Source organism: Solanum verrucosum, unplaced genomic scaffold (assembly GCF_900185275.1).
Source record: "Solanum verrucosum unplaced genomic scaffold, falcon-dt-bn FXZP01000183.1, whole genome shotgun sequence".
Classification (NCBI taxonomy): Eukaryota; Viridiplantae; Streptophyta; class Magnoliopsida; order Solanales; family Solanaceae; genus Solanum; species Solanum verrucosum.
The window spans coordinates 3298689-3310740 of NW_026020430.1; the positions used below are offsets into that span (position 1 = coordinate 3298689).

The 12052-nt window shown below is 33.6% G+C and overlaps 2 protein-coding genes across 2 annotated transcripts; one reads left to right on the plus strand and one right to left on the minus strand.

The window, feature by feature from the left end:
• The first annotated feature begins 1066 nt into the window (after positions 1-1066).
• On the plus strand, positions 1067-5526 carry LOC125808001 (PGR5-like protein 1B, chloroplastic). The gene is made up of 7 exons (XM_049487764.1): positions 1067-1395; positions 2311-2373; positions 2457-2543; positions 3172-3403; positions 4325-4398; positions 4538-4636; positions 5186-5526. The coding sequence occupies exons 1-7, from the start codon at positions 1168-1170 to the stop codon at positions 5261-5263; spliced, it is 861 nt and encodes a 286-aa protein (XP_049343721.1). The 5' UTR covers positions 1067-1167; the 3' UTR covers positions 5264-5526.
• Positions 5527-5955: 429 nt separating this feature from the next.
• On the minus strand, positions 5956-10403 carry LOC125808003 (uncharacterized). Its single transcript, XM_049487766.1, has 4 exons — positions 10065-10403; positions 8943-9046; positions 6388-6517; positions 5956-6260 (listed from the first exon to the last, which is right to left on the minus strand). Exons 1-4 carry the CDS (start codon positions 10173-10175, stop codon positions 6222-6224), a joined length of 384 nt encoding a protein of 127 aa, XP_049343723.1. The 5' UTR covers positions 10176-10403; the 3' UTR covers positions 5956-6221.
• Positions 10404-12052: the final 1649 nt, after the last annotated feature.

A 12052-nucleotide genomic window follows, 5' to 3' on the forward strand; every position in this document is an offset into this window, starting at 1 on the left:
CTTGAATATATCATCTATGAAGCTATTAAGCAAAATTTGTCGAGTTCAAAGAGAAATGAAACCGTAACTTACTTGTTGATGAAGCTGATTGAAGCGAGCACCAGTATCAAATACTACTACTCCAAAGATGAGCTCCTCAAGCAGATTTGAGTGTTAATTGAGTTTGTGTATTGGAAGAGTGAGGAACATGAAATGGCGCTTACTGTGAGTGATGATCAAATTTTAACCGTAATGAAGTGACGATTTCCATGGCTTTGTGGGACCACCTTCTCCATCTACGTACAATTTCTCTGGAAAACGTGGCGCCATATCATTGGCTCATTGCTATTTTCTGCCCCAACTATTTGTGTTGATTTAAAAAATTTATGACTTGCTCAAGAAAAGCCACTACAAATTTAACAAGCTTTTATAGTCACAAATCTCATAACATAAATTACGTACAAAATTTCATACAAAAGATTCAAAGAAATACTTAAATGTCACACCTAAAATTTTTATTTATAGCCTAAAGCAATTTTTGGACCTTTTTACAATTATACTAAAATCTTTTCCTTATATATAGAAGCAAGATTTAATATTTTATAGTAAAACAAAATATATAATAGTATAAGAAAGGAGTTCAATTAACCCTCTTGCCTCATAAGTTCCACCAAACAGATACCATGTCTCATATGTTTAAAAGTTTTTCGTTTTCTCTTATTATTTTCTTAAATTTTGTAATTTATCAAAGTACACTAGATAAATTATTAATGGAAGGAGTTGTTGATGGTTGAGTGATTTCTTCACTTAAAATTAGAAAAATACTTCTAAATCATTAGTCTACATGAATGAGGTGTGTGTCTTATCAATAAAAAAATAATGTTGAATTTTACGTAATGAGTTTTTAGTGTCCTCACTCCACAGCCTTCCTGTCCAGAAAAGGATATTGACCCACTTGCTACTAATGACAAAAATATCAGCGACTAATAACCAGATATTTACTTTAGCAAATCAAAATACGACCACAGGAGGGCATTTTCGTCATTCTACTCCCCTTTATAAACACCACAAACTCGTGGCCATAACGAACCAGACCCAAAATTACCCGTCGATTTTACAATATCCTGACCACTCCTTTTTTTAAAATTTCTCAGCTGTCATCACGTAACCACCATTTCCTTCCGGTTCATGGCCGGCGCGTGGTCTCCCATCGCTCGCCGCGTGCTCGGTTCCACTGTAATCGAGCTGAGCAGAAGCAACTCTCGCGCCGGAGCTTCCTTTCCGGTACGGATATCCGCCAGGAGCCATGGCGTATCCACTTGTGAAGAGCGAGAGGCACCTCTAGCACCTTCCTGTATTTTCGTCGGACCTATTGAAACAGCTAGCAAAGAAACCTTAGAAGCCCTCTACCGCCAGGTAATGCTCATCTCACTGTTAGGAAGATTTTTGGCTTGTAAGAAGCTTTGTAATATGCACTATTAACGAAATTAAGGTTGGTTTGATTATTCAATGGAATCAGTAACATTGACTTCTATTCACGGCCTAAATTACCTTGTAGAACTCTCGATATTGATTATCCTATGAGTTATGAGTATGGTGTGTTTGAGCTTTTTGCTTGATCAAAGAAATGATCACTCAAATGTGCCTTCAAACGTTCACATACTAAATTCTCCGTTGTCCCTATTTGGCACAATTGAAATTTCAAGAGTCAACCAAGTTTTTTTCGACCAGAATGTGTTAATTATTGTTATTTATAGTACTTTTCAAGTAGTTTTCAAAATTCAAATATATGAGTTCTAATCAAATAACTTAAAGCTTCTATGTACGAAATCATGGTTAAAGTATAGAGGTTTGAATCTTGAAATTTCAATTGTACCACATAAATTGGGACAGAGGAGTATGTAAAGTATCCCTATCATGTGTTGAATCACTTGAGTTTAATCACTACCTAATTAGAAGCACGTTTGAGTGATTAAAAGCTTACTGATGCTTTTCGAGTACTTAATTATGTTTGTACTTTGTATTTGTTGTTTGAATTTTTTGATAATTTGATGAGCTAAAGAAGATGCGAGTGGTATATATGAGGTCTGTCTGTGTGATTTTTAGTTCATGATGGGTCAGTTTTAGTCCTTGGCCAAAAACCCGGACTTATAAACTGCATGCATTTCAACAAGGATTAATGAGTAGGTAGTGTTTGTGAAAATCTCCTGTAAATTCTTGAGCTATAAAGATTAGTGGTAACACAGAGAAACTTGATTTCTTTTTCCCATTTTTTTTCCTTTTTCCCACTGCCCTTCTGCTCTCTGATTTTGTACTTCTGCTTTCTCTTAGGCACGTGATGCTTATTACAGTGGAATGCCTTTAATAGTTGATGATATGTTTGACAAAGTAGAGGTAAGTTTCTCAATATAGTTGATAGCTTGAACTTTTCTTTTATGTTCTGATCCTCATGCACAGTATTTTTTTTTGTACTACAGTTAAGATTGCGGTGGTATGGTTCAAAGCATGTAGTCAAGTATCCCCGTTGTAGTCTCAGGCGGCACTCAACTTATGCTGACGCAGAGGTGATACTACTGTGTTATGAATTGGTTATTGTAATACTACTGTGTTATACATAGGTTATATGAATTTGTTATTGTGGTATCCATTTGAATTTTTTCTTTAACTTTGTTGGTTAGAACTATTTCTGTTTGGAATATTTCTTCCATTCCCTTTAGAATACTGTAAATATGAGTTCTTCAAACTCCAAGTGGAAGTATCTTAAATTTACGTTAAAATTGCACCTTGTTATAAACTCTCTACCTTAATTTTCTTTTCTAATTTTTTGTTCTTTTTTTTAAAAATCAGTAACTTGTTTGATATATTTAAGTCTATAGTTTATCATATACCAAACTTGATCCATCGACTTTGCTTGTGCTTTGTATGTCTTCACTAAATCCTATTTGATTGATATTTCCCTTGGACTTAATATTTGTCCTCCGTAGATGAAGTCTCTGCACCTTCCATGGAAAAAGGAGAAAGAAAACATTATGGATGTATACGTACATTACTTACCCCACAGTGCTATTTGCAAATCTAGTTCAGCTGTGTCATTCCCTAGAAGAAGAATTTTTCATCCTGGAGTAGTTTTTCTACTTGTAGACCAAGCTTTCGTCCTACACTTGAATATTGATTAATGTGGATGTAGGGCAGGAAGATCCTTCACAGGTGTTTGCATTAGCAAGTGTATGGTTGTTGATTCTTGGATTTGGGAGTTCATTCTTGATTGTGCCTTTAATCTGCACCATCGTTCAAGCTTATCAAGACACATTTGAACCAGGAATGCCCTACACTGATCAATCTTTTGAGTTGTTTACCATTCTCAATGGAATCCTTTTTATGGTGTTGGGATCTATCATAGGCTTTCCAATTGCTTCGGCCTCAGGTAATGAGTTTTCTTTCTTGAACCTTCATTTCTCAAGTTTAATCATTATAAATGTTTGACATAAACCCTCATACTGATATATAAATTACTTAGATGTGCTTTTAGAAGTATTAATTCAACAATATTTAACTTTAATTTTTTTAATCATGTTTGTTACCCTTCCATTGACATCATTTTTCTTTGGTTTTCTTGGTGTTCATTAGTTAGGAGTTCTAGTGCAAGTAATATAGTTGGTGAGCATTATAAGCATCTTTTAGTTCCTTAATAGGAAAGGGCTACTTATAAAGAGAAAATGATTTTCTTTATCCATCTCAATTTACCTGCTTCTATCTACGCTTTTTTGCTCAGGTTGATTGACATCAAAGGAAAAAAGAAACGACATCTTTTCCTTTTGGATCTTTCAGTCTCTAAATGGTCTGCCTTTCTTTAGATGAAATACACTTGTGGTCTTGCAAATGAGTGTTTTCATCAAAAGGTGGAGAATAACTGTATGAGAGTACCTCCATCTATGTGTGCACAAAAGGATCTTAAGCATCTAAAAGAAATTTAGAATTGAAAATGGGAAAGCTCAATCACATCTTGTCAAGAATTGGAGAGGAAAATTTAGTTTAAGATTGATCCTTAATAGTTTTGTAACTTCGTTCCCCTTCTAATTTTGCATCAGGTTGGTACTGTTGCATAATTAGGTACTAGAGTGAGGTTTGCAATAATTTCTTCAAGAAGGTTACTGTTAGGAAATGGTGTTTGTTGAATTATATATTTTCTATTACTTTCCTCCATGTTGTACTGATTTGGTGATGATCACCAGTGTAAATGTGATTGTTTAACCATGTCTAGAAGCAACGCTGTCCATAGTTTTTGAGAATTTATTTCTTCAATGCATCCCAAGTACAGTTATAACTTTAAGATAACTAATCACAGTTGGAGCACTTCAAGGACTTTGGAAAAATGACTTGGTAGCTCTGAAAGGGGCATGCCCAAACTGTGGTGAGGAGGTAACTACGAACTAGCTTCTCACATCTCCACAAATATTTCTAGAAGTTATTTGATATGATTCCATTGATGAAGGGTTAAATCGTATTTCCTTGTACTGAAATGGATGAATTTTATAGATCTTAACAATATTACCTTCAGGTGTTTGCTTTCCTGAAAGCAGAGAAATCCTATCATTCCCCGCATAGAGCTGATTGTCATGTTTGTGGAAGCAGATTAGAATTTCAAACCAAGGTTGAGGTAATTTTGACCATGACTTCGGTTCTCATCTTACTTTACACTACATGCTTATTTGATTGGAAGAATTTCGTATATTTCCTTTTTTTGTCACTGTTACATTTTTATTTACTTGCTGGAAAGTGGAGATCACTGCTCCAGCTTATCTAAATACATGTAAATAATGGCGTAGTTATATTTTCTGCTTCTTGTGTCTGAAAATATTAGTCTCTTTTATGATATGATATTCTATTTCTCAATTTCAAATTTTCTGCAACATCGTATTTTGTTATGCCATCAAATGTTGTATAAGAGAAGATAAAACTACATCTTATCGTGTTGAATTAGTATTTCTTTGAGTTTGAATGTGTTCTCTATTTATTTTAGTTCATAATTATAATGAAAGAGTTTTTCTCAACTTAAATTGCTATTGTCACTCTTCTTTTTACTATTTTATATTTTTCTCTCTACATCCTTAAGAAAGGCAGAATTCATTTCATTTTTGCACCATTCAGATTCTTATCTCATTCAAGTACTATATAATTGCCCTAATACCATGTACTTCTACTGCAGCAATCCATCTCAAGACCTGGCAGACGTTGGGTTTATGGTCGCGTTTACTTAATTAGACAGAGGCAAAGATGGGCGTGATAATGATGTTCGTTGAACTCCCCTCAGTTAATCCTGATGATCACGAAGAGTTATGTACACCTTATCAGCCACAGCACAGTTCGCCTTTCATGTGCTATCTCCATACTAAATAGATTTGAAAATTATACTGCAATCGGTTGAAAAGCTGTTTGGGTTCTTAAATACAACTCAACGGCATGTCTCACATCATGAAACATTTACTAGTAATATAATAGAAGAATTCCGCCCAGATATTTAGACACTATAGTCTATTTGCTCATGCTTGGAGAAAATTTAGTCAACAGATATGATTTCATGAAATGATATGAAAATATCTCATTTGTCTATATGTGAAGTGGTCATTGGTGAACAGAAAATTGATTTTTATGAAATGAACAATATCTCATTTGTATATATGTGAACTAGTCTATCCAGTATTTGGCTGGCTCCTCTCATTCAGAATCTCTGCTTCTATGCACATTTACATCAAAATGTATAATTTATATTTATCTCCAACTTTGAATCAATGAAAAGCATAGGTAGCCACTTCAAAATTGGCCAATTGAATTGAATAGTATAAATGAGATGGAATTAGTGGGCATGTTTTGCAAGTGTGGTGACTGAGAAACCGCTGAATTTGTTTCAAATAAGATATCTGAACAGGATATAGATGGCCTAGAGTGTAATTCTACCTACCAAAGAAACAAGCATAGTTATTGGGTCAAAGCATGATCTGCACTAAGAGGAAAGAATATTTGAACAAATACATTTTAAACTATGTTCGAAAAGGAAAGCTACCATGTTTCAGATTACACTGAAGATAATATTGCACAGTCGAAAATTGGCCATTTTATCAGCCAGCGTTGTCCTTTTGGGAATTCCATCCCAACAACAAAAATAACACCTGGAACCATCTACCAAAATATGAGTTCTGACTTGAAAAAGAAACTGGAAGCTCAGTCAAGTTGAGAAAACCGCATCAGAAGTGAGCCAAACTGTAGACTACTGTCCAAGAAAGCTGTGCAAACATAATAAAAGAAACAGGAGGATAAAAAAGATATTAGCAACAATATGAGAGACGGAGGTAAAGGGCATAAGTTGTTTTTCACTATAAACAGTAAAAAGGGGGTTGAAAAGAAGTTTACCAGAAAGAGTGTCATAGAAGCAAAAAGCCCTTCCTGGAGGAGAGCTCCATGCCCACCAAATTCTTCTTCATCAACTTTTAGCACCAGAGCATAATAACAGTAGATAATACCAGTTGAAAGTGCAAGGAACCTAAATTTTAAGAAAAGTGCAATTACAATTGTAAGAATCGGTTAATCAGAACAGGATTTTAAAATTACGGCCAAATATTTGAAAACTAGGATGATCTTCAACTCAAGCAACCAGCATCCTTCCAATTAAAAGAATGAGAAGCAGATCTCTACTGGATTTCCTTCCAGTATTTGGATTATAATATATATGTGCTTTATCAGCATCAAATAGTATTACTAGAGACTATTCATCTGAAAAACACGATTCAAATAGTTCAGCATCCATGAACTTCCTAATTGGTTTAGCTCGGAATAAGTCTTATCAATGCTATAACTACAAAAAGCAGAAAGAATATGAACTTGAAATTTTATAATGTTCAACCATGATCACAGATCTCCACCATATGAAGCAAAATAACCGCATAATTGCTCCTACGACAGCTCTTGAGTTTTAGGTTCTACCTTCGTCCTACATTTAAGTCTGGTCTTCCAACTTCTCTCCCGTATCAAAAGTTTTGTATTCAGTCAATCACTCACTCACTGACAACACCAAAAACAATAGTCGCATCCGTGAAATATATGGTTCAGGGTAATTCCGAGGAAAGATCAATCTTAATGTTGTATGTTAGAGGAAGATCATAGTAGAAGTCCCTTCCTGAAAGACTCTAGAGACAGATGTATTGACTTATCTTTTCATTAGAGAGAGACTAATCAAAATAATTAGGAATCTTAGCAGATACATGCTGCCATGTTTTTTACCTGAAAGGGTCTAAACAATTATTAGTTGTAGTGTCTGAAAAATCTAACTGATCACTTAGAAAAGAAAGGGAGAGGAACAGAAAGGACAAAGAGGTTTCACCTCACTCCTCAAAAAGAAATTCTTACTCCAATAGAAGAGAAGAGTATTCTTCCAGTCAGCATCCAAGTGGGTGGATACAGTGGTCAATGAAGGAGATGAACATCATGGTAAAATTAAGATTCAAATCCCAACAGGGAGAAAACACGTTAGAGGGAGGTGGCAGGTACCCACTAGATAGTTCAAGTGCTAGCGAGCTTACTCTAACACCGCCATCATAAGATTAAAAAGGATCGGTCTTCCAGTCAACTAGTGATTAAAGGCTCAAGCAAAAATTAGTTAACGCCTTTACAGGCTCTAAATAAAGATATATTTGGTTTTGATTCTTTTACCTGATATAATCATATCAAAACTTCTAGTAACATAACTACAATTTCAATAAAGAATAAATAAATTCAAATGAACTATTCATTAATTCTTACCCAAACCAAAATTAGAAAGTAGAAACAGTTATAGGATCCAAACCAAGAGGCTTTAATTAAATGCCCTGAAAAAGTTGTTGAAGTACTTTAATGAAGCCATTTAAACTGGAAGTAGAATCTTTTAGAAAGTACTTAAAAAAAATTAGTGAATTCAAAGGCCCATAAGCATAGATAAGACTGAAGATGGAGATACTCCTATAGAAAATGAAGTACATGCATGATGAAAGAAGTTCATGCCAACTATGCATGCTCATGTACTTTCTTATCCTTGCTTCTTGGATTATTCTTTTATTATTTTTGGATTATTCTTTTATTATTTCTTTGACATTCTTTGGTATGAGTTCTTAGAGCTTCCTCCTCCTCAGTAGATGAAATTAGAATGGAAGGGTTTTCTTTCATTAAGATTGAGTGGAAGTGTATACTAGTCGGTTACCAGTTTCCCCAAAAAAAGAGTATACTAGTATCCTCTCTGTCTCTCTGTCATGTATTCTCGAATTTCACCATTTCTTCTTAAAAGCTTTACAGGGAGGGAAAAAACAATTCTTCATCTAACCTCCCTGCCTGTTATGGTTTCTTTTTTCTTAATGACAATGCATGGCTCGCTGCCTCTACATATGCTTCAACAGAAAGCCCTGCCTTTGCAAAATCATACACCTCCTAAGTGAATGAATATTTACAGCCATCAGAACTTCAATATTGACAGAAAAATTTGGAGCACTTTCCAAGTAGCAGTATATTATTTCAATTTCCATGATACCACATTTTGACCCAGTCGTTGTAAACAAAGCAGAATAGTTAGTTCAAACACGAGAGTTACCATATAAACTAACCATAATAAAAAAGCTGCCTAATAAGTGTCACTTCTTACAAGAGATAATGAACTGAAGTAAACTACCATAATAATCAATGGACAAGAGCTAATGAATTCAAATAAACTCAACATACAAGCAACAATTGACAAAAGCTAATGTCCAAATGAACTCCACATACAAGCAACAATTGACAAGATCTAATGAAGTGAAATGAAACTCATCTACATGATAAACAACACAGAGATATGAAGTGCAGCTAAAGGAATGAAGAAGAGTATATTTGACATACAGCAAACCAATAACAGATTCCATGGCTTCAAAAAAAGAGAAGGCGGCGAGGTATAGAGGAAAACTTACAGCATAAACCAGACCCCACCAACTAAAGGAATGGCACCCCATATTAATCCACAAACAACAGCCATCAATTGTCTAGTCCAATGCAATACATCACCCAATTGATCCTGCAATTACAAGATAAAACAATTACTAGTTTGTCTAATGTATAATACAGCCAAAGACCGAAATTGAACCTGAGTGATCCATCAAGCTGTGGCATAACGGAGAAGCTAAAAGTCTTAAGAATCTTTCCTTTCAGATTAATGTCATAACAAATAAAAAGTTAAAACCTCTACTGGTTGAAAATTCTCTAAGCTTTTAAGATAACAACAGCAATTCTTAGGAACATGTTCCTGTGTATTTTTATAACTAATCTGGGTGATGACACAAAGCTCGAGAGAAGCTCACATGTGTTAAGAGTTTATTGGAAAGCTGATAAAACCATCAGAAAGGTCTGGAATATAATTCATGCTGCAACATTTTGGTGTATTTGGACTGAGAGGAACAAAAGATGTTTTGATCGTTCCTCAACTCCCATTCATGCTCTTCAAGACAAATGCTTAGTTTACCTTTTCTGCTGAACAAAGTTCTCCACAGTATCTAACACTGAAGAGTTTTAGGATTACATTAGTACTAAGGAACAAATGTATAGGGGCCTGCAATTCTTTTTTGTTTTTTTGCCTACTAGTAATCACGCCCCTGTAATTATGCATCTACTTGATGCTTTCTTAATAAAGCAACTTACTTCAATAAAAACAACAGCAATGGTTGAACAGTAAATACAGTTATAGCTACTTGTAACTGTAATCTATGCAGTTTTGTGAAGAGCAACCATAAAACTTGAATAAATCACACAACAAAAACTAAAAAAAAAAAAAAAAGAACTTTGCAAGTCTTACTCACTCCAAATCTCCCATAAAACACTACAATGAAATCAAAACCTTAATAATAAGGACTTTTCTATTTGTGGGGTTGTTAGATTCACAATTTATATCTCAGATATGCAAGAATTTCTATTATTAGTTATGAGGAAATCTAGCAGAAACAAAGAGCCGGTTATACATTAAAAATCGGGAATCAGCACATCAATATAAGATTAAACAATGCGCAATAGTTGAAGAAAGAAACAAGTAAAAATCAAACCTTATCCCAAGAAGCTTCGGGATCGAAAAGCTGTCTGAACTTTGATAAGTGACCATTCTGATGTTGGTCTTCCTGTTGAACATCGGAATTTGATTTCTTCCTCTGTCTCATCGTGAACAAAATAGAAAACAAATGTTAAGTTGAGTAAATTTTTAGGGTTTTCGATGAAATCGACGACGGTGAGAATTAATATGAAATTAGGAATAATATGATTGTAGATCTAGATTTTATATAAATGATTAGACATAGATGGAGAATGCAACAATGTTTGGTTGTTCTACTTCGGCTATAATTCTTTTTCTTTTTTTGGGTACAATTTTTTTCTTGATGGGCACGTGCTACGGATCTTTTTGGAGTTTTGGTTTATATGGACTTTATTTAAGTGCTTTTCCAAATAGGATGTGGTTTGAAGTTTGAACTTTGACCCAATGGTGTACATTGGTAAATTAAAGTGTAAATCTAAAAATCTATTTATTTATCATGATTAAATAATAAAATAAAAATAGATATTAACTAAACAAGATTAGGTGATTTATCATGTTTTGCATTAATCAAATGATTAATGTGAGCTTCTTGGTTATGTTATTTGATATAGATAAAGTGATTGTCGTTTTAAAGGAAATTTGTTACATCATAATTTACTTGAATTAAGATACATTAGGTTAACACGATCATTTTCCGTTTAGGCACGATCCTATGTCATTGTTTCATTTATATGAATCAACGAGGTTCAAATGATATATGTTATATGCTTGTCACATGTCACATTCTATATACATGATCATCACCTATTCATGCTCTACTGGTTTTCCTACTTCACTTGTCTATAAGTTTCTAACACTTGTTACTACTCCTTATGAGTTGAGTGTCTATGCTGTCTCTCATGGTAGAACTTGTCTTCACTTGGAATGTATATATGACCCACATGGTATATTTTTCATGTATCACTTTCTAAAGAACTACCATCACTTTCATGTATCACTTTCTAAAGCATAGTAATACTTATTATACTTTGTGATAGTTGTTTGATTACTTTTGTGGTAATTAGGCGCTAAAATGGAGTATGATTGTATAAAAACTATAAAGGGATTGGTTAAAGGGAAATGAAAGCTAAGAAAATTACTTATTCCGTTCCATATTAGTTGATGACCTTATGTAAAGTAGTTGTCTCATATTAGTGGTTCATCTTACTAAATTAAGAAATCATGAATTAAAATTTTCATATATTATCATTAATTGCAATTAATTTTTCTTGAAAGTATTTACATTTGTTTGTAAAATTCCCAAAAAGTTTTTAAGGGGTGAGTTAGTAAAATTATCTTTTTATTTATGATTTATTAATATGTGTGTAAAAAGGAAAATGATCAACTAATATAGAACAAGGGGAGTATCAGCCTCCAAAGAAGAGGACTCTGATTGTCACTATAAATAACTAGGGGTGTCAAATGGGCGGGTTTGATTGAAATTGAAGATATTAAAATAGATTGAAATACAAGTTGAATTGGGTCATGACCCGCTCAATTTTACTCGCTTAATCTCAACAATTTTAACATATTGTTATTTAACTTTTGTAACTACATTTTGAACTCCAACACAAGAATATATATATTTTTTGTAAAAAGTTACAAATGGATAGATAAATCTTAGAAGTTATAAAACAGATAATAATTCATACCTTCATTAGAGGAACATACATTACATCAATGCAAATAAAGAATCTTAAAATAAGCTATAATTGGAGATTAAGTTGGGCTCAATTGAAAATTCTTTTAAAATGTGTTAAGACTTGAATTGCTAAGAACTTAAGATTGAATCAATTCAAATTATCTTGAGCCCAACTCATAAAATTCTGGGCGGGTTATCTATATTTGGGGGCTCATTTTGACACCCCTATATATATACAATTTAAATAAAATTCATAGTGTTAGGAGCTAATTACATTATTTCCCTAGTCTTTTGCAAATTTAAAAAATCCTTTAAAATTTATG

What these genes read in the sequence shown, in the direction of transcription:
- LOC125808001 (XM_049487764.1), top strand. Translation starts at nt 1,168, where the DNA reads ATGGCCGGCGCGTGGTCTCCCATCGCTCGCCGCGTGCTCGGTTCCACT. An exon ending in CAACTTATGCTGACGCAGAG is followed by an intron (nt 2,544 to 3,171) that starts GTGATACTACTG and finishes GATGTAGGGCAG; the next exon opens with GAAGATCCTTCACAGGTGTT. An exon ending in TCCAATTGCTTCGGCCTCAG is followed by an intron (nt 3,404 to 4,324) that starts GTAATGAGTTTT and finishes AACTAATCACAG; the next exon opens with TTGGAGCACTTCAAGGACTT.
- LOC125808003 (XM_049487766.1), bottom strand. Translation starts at nt 10,175, where the DNA reads ATGAGACAGAGGAAGAAATCAAATTCCGATGTTCAACAGGAAGACCAA. An exon ending in CCGAAGCTTCTTGGGATAAG is followed by an intron (nt 9,047 to 10,064) that starts GTTTGATTTTTA and finishes TTGTAATTGCAG; the next exon opens with GATCAATTGGGTGATGTATT. An exon ending in CTTCTATGACACTCTTTCTG is followed by an intron (nt 6,261 to 6,387) that starts GTAAACTTCTTT and finishes ATGTTTGCACAG; the next exon opens with CTTTCTTGGACAGTAGTCTA.